The 22770-nt window shown below is 39.7% G+C and overlaps 1 protein-coding gene across 3 annotated transcripts in view; it reads left to right on the forward strand.

Moving 5' to 3' along the window:
• The first annotated feature begins 6664 nt into the window (after window positions 1-6664).
• The window catches only part of Prp4k (Pre-mRNA processing factor 4 kinase), a 65831-nt gene continuing 49725 nt past the window's right edge, over window positions 6665-22770 (forward strand). For all 3 annotated transcript variants that reach the window (XR_010882401.1, XM_067283239.1, XM_067283249.1), the window contains exon 1: window positions 6665-6789. Coding sequence is in view for 2 of the 3 variants with exons in the window: in XM_067283239.1 (XP_067139340.1) it covers window positions 6719-6789 (71 nt within the window). In the remaining variant the exon portion in view is untranslated. The remainder of the gene's footprint in view (window positions 6790-22770) is intronic.

Here is a 22770-nt window from a genome sequence, read left to right on the forward strand (position 1 = left end):
ATAAGAAGCAGTGGCGTAGCGTGGGTGTCAGCCGCCCGGGGCGGAGGAAAGTTTCGCCGCCCCCTTATTTAGGTATTATTATTTATTGTGAAATTTTGCCGCCCCCTTAAAGTGCCGCCCGTGGCGGGCCGCACCTGCCGCTCCCACTACGCTACGCCACTGATAAGAAGGTTCATTCTTGGGTCGGAATCTGGGTGAAGGTAGACATGCGAAAGTTACGCTCCTGCTCATCGTCTAGACGAACAAAGGGAGACGAAGTTGGCCTACAGAAAGAGAAAGGACCCGCTAACGTAAAGAGAGAGAGAGAGACAACGTGTAAGGAGAATCTTCGAAGAGATCCGAAAAAGATCAGCGAGAAACAAATGGTTCCCTACCAGAAGAGCCAATCAATACCAAACAGAGAACCCGAGTATTCCTTATAACCTCCTCTATCATATTAAAACTTCTTGCTATTCTTCCTTTCCTTTTTAGTTTTTAATTTAGTGTAAGTTAGTCGTAAGATTACAAGTCCGTCTTTTCTTATTTGTCGCGAGCGCGTTCTTTTGTTCTGTATTCGCTCGATTCTTCACCCCAGTTTTTATATTGTATAACATTAATAAGAGTTGGAATCCGAAAAAAATCCCGTATATTGCTAATCACGTGAAAAAAATAAATTGCTGTTGTTATTTTTTGGTATACTGCCTCTCGTGGACTATTGCACACTCGCATGACTATCACAGTGGACAGTCGCTGTAGATACTGCCCGAAAGAGCAGGACACTACAATACAAACGTAATCAATTTGATCTCGTACGCAAAAAGATACTGAACAATAACAATCTCATTCGACAAAAAATTTTCAAAATAAGTGATTGTCTGAGATTTACGCCCAGCAAGATGTGTATACAAAGTATGATCATATTTTCCACTGTATACAAGCGAACATAAATACTGAGAAAAATGTAACTTCTGCCATTTTTCACCACCACGGGGCGCAATAGTCTGTGTAACTCAATCCCAACGACAAGAAACAAACAGAAATTCAAACGAAAAGGATGGGATCCAATATGGCGTACAGGTTTTGGCGCGACTTTCGAATTGTCAGAAGATTCGAGTGCTAGACTTGTGCTTTTTGGTTTCTCTCATATTTTGGTTTTTGGGAGTGTAAAGTTTTTTGGTGGCTTTTCGACTGTTCGGTTTTTGCTCATTCCCAGGCAGAGATTACTTCCTGGTGGCTGGTGCCCCGAGTGGCTACTTCAGCATCGAAAAAGGATTTCCGGAATTAAAGTATTTCCCAGCTTTCTCCCAGGTAGGAGCGCGATTCACGGGCCTATCCGGTGTGGACTGCTCCATGGCTTCGGAGGCGTCCTCGCCCCCGCGCATTCGCCCCCGGTCCCCGGAGTCGGGCCCGGGGGGCCCCGATCCCTCGGGACTGCGGTATTTGGCTCCTTTCGCGGAGGCGGATAAACTCCGCTCTATTCGGCCGTCCCTCCCATCGGACTTCTTGTTCACGATCTTCCTGGAGGGCCAGGGCCCCCTTCGTCGTTTACGTCCGGCCGAGCTACACGCCGCACTCCGGACGCGATTCCCACGCCCGGAGCTCATCGAGGACGTTCGTTATTCCAGAAGTGGGCTTCTTCTGTTGAAAACAAGGGACTTCTCCACCGCCCAAACGGCTCTCGCCCTGACGTCTCTTGGGGATTTGTCGGTGTGGGGCAGGTTGGCCCCGGAATGCTCCCAAACGGCGTATCTCTTGAGAGGAGTGGATGTCTCGCTAACCGCGTCCGAGATTTACGAAATGCTCACGGAGGCCATGTTGCCTGTTGTCGAGGTGCGCCGCTTCACGCGGAAACTCAACGACCGGGCAGAGGTGACCCCTAGTACGACGGTTTACTTCTCCATTGCCAGTGCGGACCCGATCGAGTCGGTGAAACTGTACTATCAACGGTTTCGCTGCGAGCGCTTCTATCCTAAGCCCAGATTCTGTGGGCGCTGCCTTACTTTCGGCCACGCTCCGGCTTCTTGCCGTGGGCGCCGTCGTTGCCTAAACTGCGGGGAGGACCACGACTCCACGGGGTGCTCGCGCCCGGCGGAGAAGTGCGTTCGCTGCAGGGGCCCTCACCGAGCGGACTCGCCCAACTGCCCGGCATACCTCTCGGAAGCGCGGCTACTCAAATTGAGTGTTATCCACCGCTGTTCGCATGCGGAGGCTAAGCGTCTCCGGCCGTCGGAGCAATCATCCTATGCCCAGGTGGCGGCAAAGCCTAAACCTCTCCAGGTTCCGGAGGCCAAGAGTGGTCCCAGCGGTAGGGTAGAGTCTACCCATCAGGCCGACTCAGCACGGGGCCCGGACCACCAATCCTTGACCCGGCGAATCGCCCGGCTGGAAGCGGCTATTGACTCGCTACGGGCAGAACTCCGACAAATTAGATCTGAATTTCGGTCTACCCCTCCCACCAGGGAATCGGAACTCCTTCTCCCCGAAAACATCTCGTCGCAACCCCAACAATTACCTACCTCCCAGGCTCAAAAACGTCCGCCGCAGCGGGAGGAACGCCCTACGCTCTCTGGCCCGCCTAGAAAGAAAAAAGGAAATAAACAGAGGAAGGCGGCCCCAAAGGCTACTTCCGACTCAGACGGTCCAGCATCGGACATGGACCTTTCCTTCCCGCCTGGCCCAACCCGGACAGTATCGTTGGAAGACTTTGGCTCTGCCAACCCGGCGGAAAAGGTAAAACTTCGTCACCGTCAGTCAGCGCAATCGGCACATAATGCCTAGTCCGGCCCAATTCAACTCGGCCCTTCGCATCGTTCACTGGAACGCCCAAGGCTTACGCGCTAAAAAGGACCTTCTTTTGGCGGAACCATGGCTCCGCGGGGTAGACGTCCTTTTAATCCAGGAGACTTGGCTTGTCCCGTCAGCCTCCTTCTCCCTCCCTGGGTTCACCATTTTCCGGTGTGACCGTCCCAATTCCCGCGGCGGCGGTCTTTTAGCGGCGGTGGCTACGGCCATTCCCGCGCGCCTCCTTCCGGCCGCCCCAGGAATCGCGGGCCTGGAGACCCAGGAGCTCAGGATCTTTCTCCCGGGGGGCCCTTTTTCCCTCGTGAACGTCTACGCCCCTCAAGGTGTTCAGCCGGATATGGATCTTGACGCTTTGCTTCGGGACGGTTTTCGCCCTCGGATCATCTGCGGCGATTGGAACGCGCATCATCCTTACTGGGATGATGGCTGCACCCACCCCGACACGGCGGGACGCGCACTCTTCGATTGGTTTTCCACAGCAGACCTTTGTTGCCTGAACTCGGGGGTTCCTACCCGGTTCAGTGCCTCTAGCGCTTCAGCCCTCGACTTATCATTTTGCTCTCCGGACTTGCTCGGCTCGACTACTTGGAACGTCCTCTCAGACACTCTATCAAGCGATCATGCCCCAGTCTCCCTTTCCATTACTGCTCTAGCACCCCGGCAGGGGCCTCGGGTACGCTTTCGCTGTAGTACTGACTGGTCCGACTTCCCCACCCGGTTCGAGAACTCCATCTCTTCACTGGCCCACCGCCCCCCTTCGTACTCCCAGTTCGCCGGCCTGCTTCGGCAGGCGGTAGAGGACTGTTCGGTGTGGCGCGCCCCTCCTCCCCCTGGGTCCCCACCTTGGTGGACTCCGGCTTGTAGCCTCCTTCGGGCTAAGAAACGAAGGGCCTTTCGTAAAGCCCGCCAATCTGCCTCCTTGGCTCTTTGGACTCGCTACAAACGACTCAGCGCCCTTCTCCGCCGGCAATCCCGACAAGCGCGTCGGGAGTGGTGGGGCCGACTCTGCTCCTCCCCTCCTTCTCCGTCCACGATCTATAGGATTTTTCGCCGCCTCCGCACGCCCGCGGACGCGCCAACGTCTCACCTCATTCTGCGTACGACGGAAGATATCACTTCGCCAGCCCAGCAAGCCGAGGCGCTGGCCGCCTATTTTGGTCGGAACCGCCCTTCGGGCGCTTTCGCCCCAATCACAGCGAACCACAACGATCAGCTAACCCTAGAGGACGGCCCGTTCCGTCCAGCGGAGTTGCTTCGGGCCCTTCGGGGCCTTCGCCCAACCACTCCGGGCCCGGACCGCATCCAGGCCCAGGCCATTCGTGCACTCCCTCCGTCGGGCCTTGCAGCCCTCCTGGCCGCCTTGAACAGAGCATGGTTGGCGGGGACATGCCCCCAGGAGTGGAAGTTAGCCCATATTATTCCTATTCGTAAACCGGGTCGCCCGGCGACTAATTGCGCCTCCTACCGGCCAATTTCTCTCACTTCCCACATGGCCAAACTATTCGAACGAATGGTTCTGCACCGTTTCCATATTTCTGCGGCTAATTCCACCTTCTTCCACCCACACCACTTTGGGTTCCTGCCCTATCGGGGCGCCGAGGAAGCTTTGCTCCTCCTTCACCATCAGGTCGCAGTGGCTCGGGCCCAACGGAAGTGGGTCTTTTTGTTGGCTCTCGACTTGGAGGGGGCCTACGACTCGGTCAACCAGCAGGGCCTCCTGGCCAAGATCCGGACTTATGGCATTGGGGGCAGGTTTCTTTCTTGGCTTAGATCGTTTCTGCTAGACCGCCAATTCCAGGTTCGCTGGCGTGGAATCCTCTCCCATCCCCACCCGTTCCGGCAAGGCATCCCTCAGGGGAGTGTACTGGCCCCCCTCCTGTTTACCTTATATATGGCCGATCTCTGGAGGGCTATTCCACCGGATGTTTCGGTGATAGTATATGCCGATGACATCTTTCTTCTCTCAGCTAGCTCGAGCCCTACCAAGGCCCACGCCCGCGCCCAACAAGCTCTAGACCACTTGGAACATTGGGCGTCGGGGTGGAGCATGTCCTTTTCTGCAACCAAGAGCGCATCCATCGATTTTTCGGCCAAAACCAATCGCTCACCTTTATCTTTCACCCTCAGTTCGGGGACCATCCCCCAGCAAAGGGTAGTCCGAGTTTTGGGCCTCCAACTCTCACATACTTTCACTTGGGACAACCATGCCCAATTTCTCCGGACCAAACTAACGCGGTCCTGCTCCTACTTAAAATACTTTGCCTCCCGCCGAAATGGGGCTCGGACCGCCGACCTCTTGCACCTTGTCTACTCGGTGCTTCGCCCAATGGCGGAATTTGGCGCCCCGCTCCTGGAGGGGGCTCCGCCCTCCAGCATTAGCCGTATGGAGCGCCCTTTACACGAGGCCCTTCGTACCGCGCTGGGGGTCCCCAAATCGACTCCCCTGATCTCTCTCTATACGGAATCCGGGTATATCCCGCTTCAGCTTCGTCTTCGCCACAGAGCGATAATGCATGCGGTAACACACTTATCTCGGGGTCCATCAAGCCCTCTGTTCCACCTTTTCCAGGCGGCTCCCAGTCTGGCCTCTCACCATTGGCGCCGCTTTCAGTCTCCTTACGTCGCCCGGGTCTTTACCCATTTCGCTAAGGAGAGTCTCCCGGTCGCCAGCCTTTACCGCCAGAATTTCCTCCCTCCGTGTGCAGATCAGATCCGGCCCAAGGTCCACCTCAATGAGTGGTCCGTAGCGGGTGCGGATCACGCCGAGGGCTTGAAAAGCCTTTACTCTGAGCTCCACGCTAAACTTTGGTACGACAGGTTCTGCATCGGTACTGATGCATCGAAAACTACTCTCAGGACGCAGATCGGCATCGTCATTCCTAGCGAGGGTATCCGGGAGACTTGGCGTCTCCACGACGCCTGCAGCGTTTTCACGGCAGAGGCTATCGGGATTCAGCGAGCGCTGATGATCGCCTCTCAATATAATCGTCCGACCGTAATTTTTTCAGACAGCCGCTCTGTCCTGCAGGCAATCACGAACGTCTCTTTCTCATCGACGGCCATTATCTCAGACATTGCATCTATTGTCAGCAGGTTCCCCGCCCCCCTGGACCTCGTTTGGATCCCAGGACATTCGGGCATTCAGATTAACGAAGCGGCCGATAGGGCAGCCAGTCACACCGATCTTACTGGTTCCTGGCGCCATTCCCTTACCCCGAGAGACCTACGTCGGTTCAACAGGGACAAGATCGTGCTCGCCCTCACCGACAATTGGTCGGCTGCTCTCCGGCACAAGGGGAGGGAGCACCTCCGGCCGTTCTCTCCTTGGCCTTACCATCTGGCCTCCTCGCGCCGTGCGGAATCGCTTTTGGCGAGGTTACGTACTAATACGGCGCCTCTTCAATCTTTCCTTTTTTCTCGTCACCTTAGCCGCTCACCGGACTGCCAGCACTGCGGGCAGGAGGAATCCCCCGATCATTTTTGGCTGGTGTGTCCGGCGTACAACGAGGCCCGTCGGGAGTTGGGCCAAGCCCTTTCTTTGGACCTGAACCAGACTCGCCACCTCAGCCAACTTTACTGGCCACACGCGGGTTTAGACCCGAGCCACCACATCTCAGCCCTTGAGCGGTACATATATAAGACCGGCCGCTTCGCCTAACCACCAGGCGGCGCATCGGAAGAAAAGCCGACAACGGCCATACCTTCCAACATAAACCCACGAACAAGAACAAGAAGAATTCAAACGAAAAAAGTAAAATTTTTTTTCGTCACACGAAAACTGTAAAATGTAAAAAATTTAATAGATATTATTTTATAAAATAAAAAATAAAGAATAAAAAAATATAATAAATACCAAATTACATTATTTTATATTTTTAAAAATATTCACGTTAACATTGCGAGAACGAGAATACGTCTTTCTCTTTAAGTAAGCAAAATGGCGAAGAGGGAAGAAGAGGTAATGGAAGATTCAGACATAATGAATTCCATAAAAAATGGAGATTTCAGGTAGGTTTTATTCATTTTACGATATATTTTCCCGTTCAGGTTAATAAAAAGAGGTATTTTTGATATATTTGAAGCTGTTTAAGACGTATTATTTAATCGTGTTGTTAAATGATGTTTCTTATCTTTTGTTTCATATCTGATCATACTTTTCAATGTAAATACCGAAAAAAATGAATTGTTTATCGTTTAATAAGTATTAATAATACGTTTTCTATGCCTGTATAAAGTATATAAACAATTACATTTTAAATAGAACATTATAAATGTTTGATGAAAGAAGCCTTGTGATTGGCTTGCATAAAAGTTTGAATGATTTGCGTCATTAAAGTAACGTGTTCTATATTCTATAAAAATATAATTTTTCCAGTAAAATTTCATATATTTTGTTAGATATATCCGTGATTTTTGTATTGTTGTTGTATTTTCTATGAAATGTGTAATTTATGCACATTTGCTGATTGTTTATTTTAATTGCAGATTTGCAGATTATATAAAGATATGCATGTGTGACATATAAGTTGCATGTGCGTGTGCAAATTTCGGTTAATTGAAATATGCCATATTTCGAAACTGGTTACGTGATTATTAATCGACTGTACCATTAAAATGGGCAAAATTTTTTATCCGTTAGTGATGAGAATAAATTTTGCCAAACCGTCATGCAAGGAACGGGCCCACTGGTGGCCGAGCCGTTCTGTATCCTGAACACTGGGAGTTCGGTCGTGGGTTTGCACCTCGCCGGGACAGACTGGCCACGTGGAGTTTTCCGGGTTTTCTCTGCCTGAGTAGGGGCCAGTTACCCTTAAAGACCTCCCAGTCAGTGGCGTAGTGAACATAACTGGCTCCCGACACTTTATTGGTGCCCCCTTCCCCCTTCAGAAACACATATAGTTTGTCTTGGAGACCATTTGGGCGCCCCTCTGTGAGTGGTGCCCAGTGCATGATACACCCCCTTGCACCCCCCTCGCTATGCCACTGTTCCCAGTAAACATCACCCAAGTGTTGCATTGCCATAACTTAACAAAACAAACAAACATATATATATAAGGAAGATGCCAGTAATTCTAAATCTTTTCACAGCTGGTTATATAGTGGATAACACCAACAAACCCATATAATTACCAGCAAATAAAGTTTTTAATATACTTTGACAAATGCTTTCACTTGTCAAAGTATTAAAAACTTTATTTGCTGGTAATTATAAAGGTTTGTTGGTGTTATTTAAGCTTACTAGCTTGTTGGGTGTTATTTAAGCTACTAATTGACAATTCTAACTCTATTATACCAAGAAATGCATTTCGGACTTTCTGTCCCTGTCCTTTATTACAGATGTTTCAAAATTTGTGATTATTACTAAAGGATCTATTGAGAGAATGAGTGGCAATCGAACGACAAAATATTTTATGTTGGTGATTGTTTTCGACTCTAAACGCCAAGTCGGAAAATCTCTGAAAAAATAGAAATTTATAAAAACTTGCGTGGCAAATGATAAAACAATTTTAAGGATATATCGATGCCTTCATTTTCTGACAAAATTTTTTAATAACGGATCCTAATGTCTTTGGATGTTTCTGATGCCAATTTCAAATGGGACGTTGCGAAAATAATTACGGAATCGAATGCACAGTTCATCAGTTTAAACCTGTGGTGTTCTATTCTGTAATTGTTTTTTGTGATGTTCTATTTGTGATAGTCTGAAAATGTGCATAAAGAATGTCCAAAAATGTTAATCTGTTTTTAGATTTTGCTGGTGAATTGAGTTGTTACTGTATTTATGTGGCATAGTCCAGTTAAGACTTGTAAATTTTAAGGATGTAGATGCAATTCTGTATTATAGCTAAAGTTATTAACTGCATTGACAATTTATAATTATACTGTGTTAATTTAATAAAAATATAAACCAAATTTATATATAGTGTTTGTTGTAACAGGTATGTGTAAATGTTGAAATGTGTATACATTTAAAGGAATTTGAAATTTAAATCAGATTTATTATATAACAGTGTTGCCTGAAGATAGCCAAGTTAAAAACAAAACATTTGTCAACATCAAGAATTTTATTGGTTTTAAAGGTATTGTTGATGAAGAATTTAATATTTGCAGCCAGATGGTTGAGGCAGAATGGCAAATGAGTCAGCCTGCTGCTCTGGGGATCCAGGTTTGAACTAATTTGGAAACCTCCAAGGAATTTTTTGTATATGGTGTCTCCTGAATATTTTTGTCTCCATCCCTCATCACATGGTTGTTCCTATTGAAGGTTTGGCTATACCTGTGAGGAGGGAAAAAGCCATCTTAGTGCCCACAGGGTTGAGTGAGTTCAAAACTAAAAAAAAAAAATGTAATATTTATTATTTGTAATTGTGTTCATAATTGTTGCATTGCAGCTTACCAATGTTATGATTCGGGTTTGAATGTGGCCTGAATACCATAGTTAATCATAGATATGAGTCAGTGCATTGTTTTCCATTTTTGTCCATACTTTTTAGAATAGGTGAAGTTGTATTGTTACAATACAATTTCACCTATAAATAGAAGCTATAACATAGGCAAATGTCATTAGAAAATTAATATAGAATGCAATAGGTTGTAAAAAACTTTAACAAAGATAACATGGTTTATTAGCAAATTAATGTATAAGATGTTATTTTTGGTAAAATCTCAAATATAACATCAGAAATAATAATCTCATACAGTTACTTAGTTGGGTTTAATCATTTTAAAAAAAAAAGATAAAACTGAAGTATTAAATACAGTGTCAGTATAAAGGCTTGTATCAGATCATATTTACATACATATATGAGCCGTTTTCTTTGAAAGTGGTGTAAGTCCATTTTTGACAAAATGAGTTACGGTAAATGAGGTAGTTAATGATAACAATGAATGCAATCTGCTATATCTATAGCTTTTTATCTATAACAGTTCCCAAAAAAAATCCTTCAAAATTGTCATTATAAATTTGTGTAGTTAATGAAATTACAAATATAATTACTTTGAAAGTGGTATAAGTTCACTTTCTGCAAAATAGAAGGAAATGTATCAAAATAAGAGTTTATTTTATAAATACCTACCTGAATCACCGTCCGATTCTAAGTTGACATTATCCATTTCAAACATTATATAATATAAAATGCACATTTGTTATCAAATGAACAATTTATTAGTAATTTTAGAGGTAATCGTACTTATTTACTTCAAGTTAAGTGAACAAACAGAACACACTACTACTCTACAAAAAACGTGGGAAGTACCAAAATTCCAGTGAACGAACAAAAATTTGAAAATATAATACTAGCACCTTCATATCATCATGCCAGACCCATCACATCTGAAAAATTTAACGATATGATGGATCTATTACTTTATATTCCTCCAATACATTATGAGTATTTTCAAAAACTTCCTCATAATGATAAAAGTAAAAATGGCACATATTAATATAAAGTTGTAATTAAAGTAATTTAAATGGCATTACCTGAAGAAATATTGAAATAAAGCCTTTTTATTTTATTTATTTTTTGGCATTTAATAAAAATTTCATTAAAAAATCAATTTGATTCAATTGAAAATAAAAGCTTACGACCATAATGTAAGCTTATATTTACTGGAAGAGGAGATTGGACCGGAGGTCTGGGTAGTGTAATTGGCAATGCATCTGCATGGTGAGCAGAAGTTGCGTGTTTGTGTCCTGCTTCGGGCCGATTCTTTTCTTCCAGTTTGTTCTAAATTATTTAATTAAATTATAATTATTAAATTTCGCAAGAGATGGCGCCTAACACTTATCTCTAATACCAAATGATCTCATAATTTATTATTAATATAGCCGATTCCAGCACGAAAATTCGGCTTTGGTTGGTTTATTGCTTTGATACAGTAGCCACAATTAGTATTATAAAAATTTTTGTTAGGCTTAGCATAGATAAAAATTCAACACGAAGTGACATGCAACGGAGAAAAATTTAAACACTGGATATATTGGGTTGTTCGGAAAGTTTGTAGCGATTTTTGATAGCTGACAGTTGAGACACCGATTGACGCAAAAATGATTAGAATTGTACAAATCAATGAGTATTACGATAAATGACCTTGAGACGCGTTCGTTACAAAAAAACGTTAAGATTATTCAAATAGCGTTTAATTTGTCTCATTGCAAAAAATGGATGCGAACAACGTGCATTATCGACACTTGTTTCTTTTCTTTTTTTGTAAAGGCAAAAATGCTGTACAAACACCAAAAAAGATATGTGATGTTTATGGTGGGAGTGCTGTATCAGAATCAACTGTTTGAAAGTGGTTTGCAAAATTTAAAACGGGTAATTTCAGCCTTGAAGATGCTCCTCGCTCAGGAAGACCTCCTGTTATTGAAGAGGACCAGATCAAAGCATTATTGGATGAAAACCCTCATTACACAACTCGAGAGATTGCAGACATAGTGAAGTCATCAAACAGTACTGTATTTCAACATCTAAAGAAGCTCGGATACGTGAATCGTTACGACATTTGGATACCTCACGACTTAACGGAAAAAAACTTACAGGATCGCATCTCCATTTGTGATTCTCTTGAAAGACGAAATGAAAATGACCCTTTTCTGAAGCGTTTAGTGACAGGTGATGAAAAGTGGATCATTTATAACAACATCAGCCGAAAACGATCGTGGGGTAAGAAAAATGAATCACCATTAAAAACTCCAAAGGCCGGTCTTCATCCAAAGAAGGTCATGCTCACTGTCTGGTGGGATTGGAAAGGAATCCTGTACTATGAGCTGCTTCCACAGAATCAAACAATTGATTCTGATAAGTATTGTTCCCAATTGGATAAGCTGAACATGGCAATTAAAGAAAAACGTCCGGAACTGGCCAATAGAAAAGGCATTGTGTTTCACCAAGATAATGCCAGACCTCGCACGTCTTTACGAACACGCCAAAAATTATTGGAACTAGGCTGGGATGTTTTACCCCACCCCCTTACTCACCCGACCTTGCCCCGTCGGACTACCATTTGTTCCGTTCTCTACAAAATTCCCTTCATGATAAAAACTTTGATACGTTGGAAGCTTGCAAAAACCACGTGGATCAGTTTTTCGCGGGAAAAACTGGAAAGTTCTACGAAGAGGGTATCATGAAGCTGCACCATAGATGGCAACACGTCATTAAAAACAATGGCGCATACATAATGGAATAAAAGTATATTTTTAGTTTTAAAACAATTTCTTTTATTTCTCTTAAAAATTGCTATGAACTTTCTGAACAACCCAATATTAATATACTATTATTGGGATATACTAATACAGTAATACCCTGAACTTACGCGATACGTGGGACCAAGCGATAACCACGTAAGTCGAATTCACGTAAGTCAGGGTATAATTTCGCATATAAATACATACAAATTATTTTTAATTGGGGCTGGAGACTAAAGAAAAAAATGTTTAATAAAATCTTAGATAATACATATGTATAACAAATTATATTATTAAAATCGTAAACCGAAGTTATTTTGATGTCGAAGGCTTCATAAAATCTAACAAATTCGTCTGACGGCTCAAAGATTTTTTTACTCCCACAAAATTTCCTCGTAGCATGCTAATAATTTTTTTATTTCTCATTTTGTAGAAGAAATGCACTCTTCATCGGAGTCTATATTTTCTAAAATTTGTAACCCCTTTTCATTTTTGTATCAAAGTCTTTAATAATGTTAATTTTACATTCCAAAGATAAAGTTTTTCTTTTCTTGTTTGATGCAGAAGAATCAGTTCTACTTTGTTTGGTAGAGTCTCTCAAATCTCCGTAGATATAACAAACACAGAAATAAATAACACATAATAAATTGTAGCTATGCGCCGATTCCATGCGACACGTCCGAACATGTAAGCCAAACAATAGTGTGAGGAAGTGAGTAATCAAGAGTTGCGTGGTGTTCAAACAAAAGACGAATTGACGAAATTTAAAAATTGTGTACCTCCAGGTAGCATAAGTCGAGGTATTACTGTATACTAATTACATGGGATATACTAATATACTATATTAATAATGTATTTTTTCGTATATAATCGATGCTCTACTGCAGTGTTTCCCAAAGTGTGGTACGCGTACCCCCAGGGGTACGGGAAGAGTTTAGTGGGGGTACACGCTGCACCGTGCTTCGGCTGTTCCTGGTCAACAAGCAGTTTACTTTTTTCGATTACAAAGATAGAAAAATAATAAAAAACTTCGTTACTTCTTAGCGGTTTCGCCGGGTGCTGTGATTCTGTGTATTCCTCCACCCTATGGCCAAGACAACAGTGTCACACAAAAACCTCCAGTATCTACACATTGAATTGTTACAATGTGCGCGTGTGTATTTTTAGCTTTTGTGCGATTTTTCTAACAGGAAAGGTTTGTTATGTGCTTTAGTATTAATAAAAAGCTAAAATTGCCGAATAAACCAATTTTTCTGTTGCTAGTTACTACAACTAACAATTCTTAGCAGAGACTTACTTTGACAGTGCTTCTAGAAAGACGAAAATGCGACCTAAAGTCCATATCGCTATATCTAGGAACAATATTTTCCACATGGTCTTTTATTTTGGCTTTTTCGATTTTTCAATTGCAGCAGCATATAGAAATGGAATATCCTCGTTATCTTTGGTTTTTGATTTAAAGTATATGCAATTTTTTTGACGAGGGGTACTCAGCATTAAGAAAATTATACAAAGGGTACACAGATGTCAAAAGTTTGGGAAACACTGCTCTACTGTATCGTGTTTTTCTCATGTGACTACACTGTTGTTTTTGAAATGAGGTATGTTACTTGTTTCAGCCAAATTCTTGTGTGTAAAAATGTCGTCAAAGAATATACACACCTTTTATATACTGTATTTATTTTTAAGAAGCTGTCATTTTAATCTACATGCAAATGAAACATAAAATATATTATGAATACTATTTTAAAAATATCTACTCATATTACATTTAAATTTTAACAATAAATGAGTTATTTATAAATATTTAATTAATGTTATAAAAGTTATTTTTATATCTACAGATAGTATTTTTCTTATAACGCTTTGTCTCTAGCTTATCTCGTAATTCATTGCATAAATAAACCACTAATGGCTTTAGAAAACAATAGAGTTCTTTAAAATTTTTATCATTTAGCTGAAAAATGTTATCATGAAGCAGAAACAAAGATTTGCAATTTAGTTAATTTAGCAATTCTCTCTTCTATTGTTTGTAAAGTAATTTTAGCCTTACACTTAAAGTTGCCATGTCCTTTTTACTTTTGTTACATTCCTAATGGCAACTCAAAAGTGACTGGTAAGAAAATATTAATGCATGTGGCTATCAGAACTGAAAACAAAACATACGTCATGTAATAGCATTTTCATGATTAAACACCATGTGGTTCCAAAGCTGAATTTTTGTCATATTTGTTAGCTTAATTATATAACTCAAAATAAGGAGAAGCATTAGAAAATAAAATTGAAATGCCAAATGAAGACAGCTAGACTAATGTCTAAATTGAAACTGCCAGAATTATAAGCTAAGAATCAAAAATTGCTCTCGGATGTCGCAAGTGCTGTAGCTGGGATTGATGTTGAAATGGCAGTGGTAATTGTCACAAGTCTTACCATTAGAGGTAATTGCTATTAAAGTGAATCATGTGGAAATTGCAACTTCACTTGTGATACTTTTTAAGTGCTTGTGTTAAAATTGAGCACAATCAATTAAACATATCATACTAATACATTTGTTAAAATCATTGAAAGTTTTCATTCAGAAACTCCTGTCAGATCATCACAAGTACTCAAAATGCTGATGTAGGAAATGAATAAATTTGTAACAGTCAGGTGAAAATCAGAAATTTTTAGTTTTATTATACAGTAGATTCTATGTAGAGTATATTATATAATTGACACAGTTTCTGATTAGTAGTTTAAAGGTGAATCACTCGAAATTGTAAATTTATCAGATGTAAAGAGCTTTAAATCATTTCATGAAATAAATGTTTTATATTGACCTTGAAAAGCAAAAGAATGAGGCTGAAATATGTAAGTTGTCAATAATGCAATGTTTTGCATCAATACACAAAGGCATTTTCAAGTTATCTGTATTTTCTTATCTACTAAACTTTTTTCTATGATTCCTCTTGTTTACTAAAGTTCATAATGGCTATTCTAACTTTCATACTTTTTAAAAAAAAAGGATGCAAGCAAGCAGAGTATGATGGGAGTCTAACCTTTCATTTAGTAATGAAGCCAAGAAGTGATTGTTTTCATTTTTTAGGACTTCAGTCATGCTTAAGATTTGATTTGATTAAATAATAATAATCTGTAGTTTGTCGAAATGTTAAAAGGAAAGCAGTGTGATAAATGTTTGCTGTTAAGTCAAACTGGGGGAAAACATACTTTACTTCACTTCTCAACAGTGTTTTGAAACTAATTAGAATTACAAACATTCAAATTGTAAAGAAATTATAATGTGTGATGAAACTTGTTATGGCAGATTTATATCTTTATTATATGTGAGTAATTTTGAAAGGTCTTTTTGCTTAAATGATAAGATTCATGATATTTAAATTGAGAATTCAGTTCCAATTTCAATCAGTAATTATGTTTATCTCACTACAGCATTTCTGGATTGAAAACAATTTTTTTTTTTATCTTTAATTACAGACATTTATGTCTGAATACTTATAAAATATTTATATATTGGTATTTATTTTTATTTCTATGAATAGAGTATTTTTTTTATAATGCTTTGTCTCTAGCTTATCTCATAATTCATTGCATAAATAAAGCACTAATGACTACTATCCGGAATCAGAGAAATTTTTTCTAATTGTGTAAAACACTAATGGCTTTAGAAAACAATAGAGTTCTAAATATTTATAAAATATTCTATTATGCTAGAGTTAAAGTAAAATTATTCATTGAAATTGGTTTATATTTTATTTACCAGTATTGAAATATCCACCAAAAATGTCATTAAATCATCAAAAATTGCTTTGTCTCATCTGCTTTGGAGGATATTGGCCAGGAGGAGGGAAGAGGAATAAGCTACTTTGCTATCATGCCCAGTTTATTTCTAGTAATTAATGCATACAACTACTCTTGTATTCTTGTGCTTTTTGTAAATTTACCTGTTTTCAATTACTGAATACAGTAAATTAAATAGGGTACTTATGGGTTAAGAGGACGCCAGTTGGAAATTGTGATCAAAATCGCGTTTTTGAATGAAATTATCTAAATAACAATAGACTAGTAAATTTAACTCTAAAAAGAAGAAAAATTATTGTTTAAGTTGTAAAAATGAAAAAAAAAACGGAAGAAGGATGATTATTGATATCACGTGTCTGATTCCAGCAAACAGAAGAAACAATGGGAACACATGTTCTAACCTAACCTATTCTAATAACTTGGTTGATAATAATTATGGTAATTTATTAGAATAGGTTAGGTTAGAACATGCTTCCCCACTATTTCTTTTGTTTGCTGGAATCTGAGACGAGCCGCCATTTTGGCACCATAGGTAACATTAACCGTAATCTATAATCGTAAGCAGTTTTTGAAAGTTGTTAAATATTAAAACTAACCCTTTCATAAATTGTTAATTTATTGTTCGATTTAACAATTGTTTTAAATTTGAAAAATAAAAACTTGCATTATTCGGAAAAATTGCAATTTTCGACTGGCGTCCTCTTAACCCATAAGTACCTTAAATAGTACTGGAATAACTGGGGTTTTTTTTAATAGAAATGACATTTATCTTGGATAATTGAATGTGTGCAGGTGTTCAGACAGAACTGCTGTTTTCAGTGTTCTTGCAGTCTATTTAAAGTGTTTAGAAGATTACTTATGATAATTCCTTTGGGAAATGATTTTATCACATTCCAGAAAATAAATCACTAAATATAATCTAAATCAAAATATATGCTTTAGTGATTTAAATAACCTAAGTCTTAATGGCATCAATTCTGCTTAAGCATCAGTGAATGATTACTACAGTTATAGCAAATCATACTCTTCAAAATCATGTTTCAGAATTATTCAAGTACATTTCATTACCTCTATTTAAAATTTATTTTGTATACTAGTACTTTCTATATATTAACAGGACTTATTATACTGGAAATTATGGATGCAGATATTTAGTCTTACAGATCAAAAATAATTTATTTTTTTATCATATAATTTATATATATGATATAATTTATATTTATAATTTATCATATAATTTATAAATAATTTATATTTTTTATAAATTTATTTTTGATCTGTAAGACTAAATATCTGCATCCATAATTTCCAGTATAATAAGTCCTGTTAATATATAGAAAGTACTAGCATACAAAATAAATTTTAAATAGAGTTAAAAAGGACAAAAAGGCATAATAATTAAACATTTCATTACTGTTTATAATAATTTCTTTATTCATTTATTGATTCGTTGTATTGATTTTGTTTTCAGTTACTAGTAAAAACATACTTTTTATTTTTTAAATTGCATGTTATTGCAAATTCGAGTATAAGTAATGATTTAGAATTTATTGGAATAATCAAGATGATTACTATTGCTAACTTGACTTAAAATTGTATTTTTGCATATGGTTTTAATAGACAAGAACTCTCATATTAAAATCTTATCCAATATCTTAATTTTATTAATTGAATAATTTAAAAGTAAACTGTTATCCAATACTATTAAAAACTGAAATGACAAATAAATTAAAACAGTGTTTAGTAGTTCCATTTACAAAGAGTAAAAATAGATGATTAATTACTTTTGTTACAACTGTAGTATTAATAAGAACTAAAAGTAAAAATGTAGTATGAATCTTCTTTTTTTGAATTAAAAATAGAAAACAGACTAGTGATGACATCACAGTTTCTACTATCTCAGATCACTCATGAAATATATACAGTGTACTTAACACAATAGTTCATTTGTTTTCTTTCTTCATGAAAATGATGTAAACTGAACATATGGTTATGGTGATTCAAGGTTAACTTGCACATTTTGGTGTGACTTCTGTTGGTTGTTTGATCATGATATAAAGTTGGTTATGTAAGCACCACCTCCTTTGCCTGTCTACCAAGAATGAGTGCTGCTCTTTGGTACATGTGTATAATCAGGTGATGTGATTTTGGAAGATGTTTGTCATAAAATCTCATGAAAGAGAATGTAATTCAGCACAGATTGCAGACAGCATGGGAAACAAATATTGTCAAGATAAAGTGTACCTGATTGATGCAATAGATTTGGCAAAGTTTGAAATCAAGTTTTGAATTATTTGACTGCTAAATCAATATTAATCACATCGGATAGGTTATTCTGGAGACTGAAGGTATGTGAAATGGTGGCAGCAGCACTATCAATGTTGATAGTATTGAAACAATCATTCAGTAATATCTGCTCTATTTGAAAAATGTTTTTACTGTGTTTACCCAAAGTGCTGACTTACTACTTGATTAGAAGACAGTGCATAGTGATGCCTGTAAGGAAAATTTACAATGTTTTGAAGCAAAAAGAGATTTTGTTTTTTGTGACAGAAGTGGTATGTGATGAGATGGGTTCATTTTATTCCTGAAAGTAAATGAACTATGACAAAGGCATAAAAGATTCCTCTTCACTCAAGAAATTAAAGGTATTGCTGTCTGCAGGGAATGATGGTGAACATCTTTTTGGGATACTAAAGAGGTTTAGTGGACTTTCTGGCATAGAGGGCAATAATCAATGCACACCATTATTCTGTGCTTCTGAAAAAACAATCTCTGTAGTGCAATCTACAAAAACACCTAATAATATAACAATCTGACTACAGAACAATATATACCCATATACAGATCTTGTGACAACAACAGCTTTGGCATGTGTGGGATGGAAGGATCTCAGCCATTCCATCAATAGTCAATCAATAGTCAATAGTCCAGTAATCAATCCTCTTGCAATCCAGATTTAGCTCCAAGCAACTTTCATCTTTTGATTGTTAAAGGAGCATTTAGAAAGAAAGAAATTTGCAGCAATTAGAGTCCTGAAAGATTGTATTCCAAGTTGGTTATGACAACAGAACTACATTGATGGAATTCAAATTCTTACAGGATGATGGAGAGGTGCATTAAATGTGAATGGAGAGTAATTTGAAAAGGACCCATTGGCTAGACATTGTACTTATGCTTTCTTTGTAAAATAAAATGTGCAAGCCAACCTTGAACTGCCTTTCTAGTTGATTCAATAAAAATTAACAATAATAATTATTTATAACTGTGTTCATTTTGCTTATTTAGTTTTACATTTGTTTTCATATTAATAAAATGCTATTATGTTACAACAGTTTAAAGACTAAATGTTTTAGAAATTCTAAGACAATGATATTTTACTTTCCTATATGTCAAATTTAAAAGTATAGACATGAATATAATAGAAATATATAAATTAAAAAATTTTTGGATTTATTGCTTTTTACATAATTTACACTAGTAGATCTATTTTCATTTTAAATTTATTACCGGTAATAGCCAATAAAACAGTCAGTAATCAACTACTTCACATATATCTGACAATGTATTATCTATACCAGGTGTTGGCAATCTGTATCATGTGGGATGATTTTCAGTGGCGCACTGAATAGAAAAGTAGTAAAAATTAGGTTTTAATTATTAATTACATATTTAAATGGAAGCCATAGTTCAGTGTAGGTCATGGTACATTAAAAAGAATCTCTTGCTGGTATATTTATATTACAGCTCATGCAATTATGCTTTGTTTTGCCATCTACATGTTGTGAATGCACTTCATATGTAAGATCATAATTCAGTTAACAATTTAACTTCAAAATTATATATTTTTGAAGTCCATTATAATCAGAGAATTTTAATATATATTTTCTAATCCAGCAACTTCAACCTTTAAATTTCCGGTACAAACGACGAAAATTAACAGAAAAAACTAACGTTTTCGAATCTCCATCGAGATCTTCTTCAGGTTCGTTAATGGAATGTCATGAGAATAGAACTCTTTTGAAGTTCAAAAATCGAACATCTCCAGCGTGCGATGACGATGCAAAACATAAGATTGATATAATAGACCTGAGTCTACTAACGTAACGTCGCAAAATATCAATGCAGGAAATAAAACCATGTCTACCATCGTGGATTGACCTCCGAGATGTATCGCCACGCGTACGATAAAACGTTGCTGTCTTTGTAATTAATGCATTTCCCCGATTTGGTAGCTCTGTAAATCTCCAGGGTCTCCAATGCCCTAATGTGGTCCGTTTTGAACGACTTCTTAATGAGGGTGGCGTTATCGAAGTCCGCTTTTACATCGGGGTCCGTGGCATACGTCGACAGGGCGGTGGTGTGCCTTTTTTTGGCAACGTCATTCTTATGTTCAGAAACCCTTTTTTGGAGGGATCTCTTGGTAGAACCAATATATACTAGGTCCCTTTGGAATCTGTGGTCTCTTAACGGGATACTATAAACGCCCGGTGCCCTTAAAATGCTCGGTTTGTCCTTGGCGTTTCTGAGAAGCGAATAGATAGATGGCGTTCTCGTGTACGCTAACTTGGTGCCCTTCCTTAGCGCTATTTCCCTGTACAAGGAATGGAGGTCTTTGTTGTATAGTACAACCGTGTGCTGGTCGGGGCTCGAGTTAGGATCACTTCGCCCTGCGGAGGTGTGATGCGCTGTGTTTATATTACAACACTTACGAGCTAAATTGCGGATAAGGCTACTTTTGTATCCATGGCTAGTGGCAATGTCTTCAATGTGTTTTAGCTCTGCGATCGTGTCTTCCCTTTTAGTATTATGGGTGAATGCCCTATTTACTAACGCCCTGAACGCCGCAATTTTATAAGGGTACGGATCCTCCGACCTAGCGGGTATGTACATAGGTAGGTAGCCGGGTTTGTAGTACACCCGCGTTTCAATATTGTTTATATCGAGCTGAATGGAGACGTCTAAAAAATGCACTCTGGTGTCCGATATTTGATCAAGCTTGAGCGTTAGACCAAACGGGTTGTTATTTACGATGTGCAAAAAATCATCGACCTTCGGCTCGCCCTTCCATATGATAATCACGTCATCCACGTACCTACGGTACAAAATAATGTCAGGTGTAAACATGGGAACGACATCCCTCTCTAATTGCCGTATAACCAACTCACATAGGTCGCCCGAAATTGGGCTCCCCATGGGTACCCCCCTTTTTTGTAGATATGTGGTATTGCCGAACCTAAACAGCGAATTGTAGCACATTAGGTGTGTGAGTTCCAGTACATGCTTGCGGTGTGCCGGAAGACTATATTTGGCCAGCAAGACGTCCCTGAGGGCGCAAAAGCAAGGCTGGAGTTTGATGGATGGATACAGAGCCTGAAAATCAAGCACCGTGAGGTGAGCGCTCTCTGTTAGCTGTGTATGTTTCAACGCGTCGACCAGCTCTCTGGAGTTCTTCACCGTTAAAGCATACTGTTCTAGATGTCCAGCCAATATGCGGTGTAATTTGTTCTCTAGAATTCTAGTGGGGGCTCTAGCTTTATCCAGTATTGGTCTGAGGGCCGGCGTAGGCTTGTGCGTTTTCGCAAAAGCAAAGAGCCTGGGCGTATCTGGTGACGCGACCACCGCCCTGTCCAAACCTTGCGCTTTTGCAAGGGGTGTGCTCGTGAACCGTACCACCCGAGCCTGTAGCTTGTTCACATAATTATCAGTCACCTGCTCACATTCAGTATCCGCGATGTATTGCATCATCATTGTCTTGTAGGTCTCTTCCTTGAGTAGAACCAATGCCCTGTTCTTATCCGCCCTTAGTAGAATAATACGTTCTTCTGCAAGCCATTTCTTGGTTCTTCTTATTTGCCACCATAAGTTCACTTTTTCATTACGCCTGCTATGGTTTATTTTCATGGCCGCCCTCCATCTGTAATGCTCCTTGTAGACCTCATCCAATCCGTGCACCATTCTTTCAATATCCGGCATAACTGTTTCCAGCATTGGTCTCGACGAGCCCGGAGTATACATCGGGCCGTGCGCCATAGCTTCGATTAGGCAAGCTGGAGGAACAATGCCGTCCCAGCAGACAAGTGGTGTGGGGGGTGCCTTTCTCCTGTTGGGTTTTTGTTTACTCATTATCCACTCCAATTTCTTCTTGTACTTACGGGCCAATTTTCTTGCCAATATTTCTTGAAAGACTGCTACCTTTTGATTTTCAAGTTGTAGGAACGCCCGGTTATGTTCAAAGAGGTCGTCTTCTGCTTCGATCACCTTGTTGAGGCAGGAGTATACGTTCTTCCTAGATGCTCTAATAGCTTTTCTCAGACACAACAATCTAAGTTTCGGTATTAAGGATTCACATCCCAATGGTAGACGTATCCTGAATATAGACATGGGATACACGTTATTCTTCTTACATTCCAGAAGAAAGTTCAGTTTAGCCCTTGCTTTGGTTAAGGCCAACGTTAATTTCTTGTAAGCTCTAGCCGGCATAGCTATCTATTGAAAACAAACTTCACTCGTGACTACCGGTACATATAAAGTCTAATCCAGCAACTTCAACCTTTAAATTTCCGGTACAAACGACGAAAATTAACAGAAAAAACTAACGTTTTCGAATCTCCATCGAGATCTTCTTCAGGTTCGTTAATGGAATGTCATGAGAATAGAACTCTTTTGAAGTTCAAAAATCGAACATCTACTTGAATCGAACAATTTGAACTTCAAAAGAGTTCTATTCTCATGACATTCCATTAACGAACCTGAAGAAGATCTCGATGGAGATTCGAAAACGTTAGTTTTTTTCTGTTAATTTTCGTCGTTTGTACCGGAAATTGAAAGGTTGAAGTTGCTGGATTAGACTTTATATGTACCAGTAGTCACGAGTGAAGTTTGTTTTTAATATATATTTTGTTATACATATTATTAAAATTGGTAGAATCATGTTGACATCCAGATTAACACTATAACTTGGGTTTGGTACAACACTACTGAAACGTTGCTGACCCCTGCCT

The sequence above is a fragment of the Centruroides vittatus genome, unplaced genomic scaffold (genome assembly GCF_030686945.1).
Source record: "Centruroides vittatus isolate TY-2023 unplaced genomic scaffold, ASM3068694v2 contig_1213, whole genome shotgun sequence".
NCBI lineage: Eukaryota > Metazoa > Arthropoda > Arachnida > Scorpiones > Buthidae > Centruroides > Centruroides vittatus.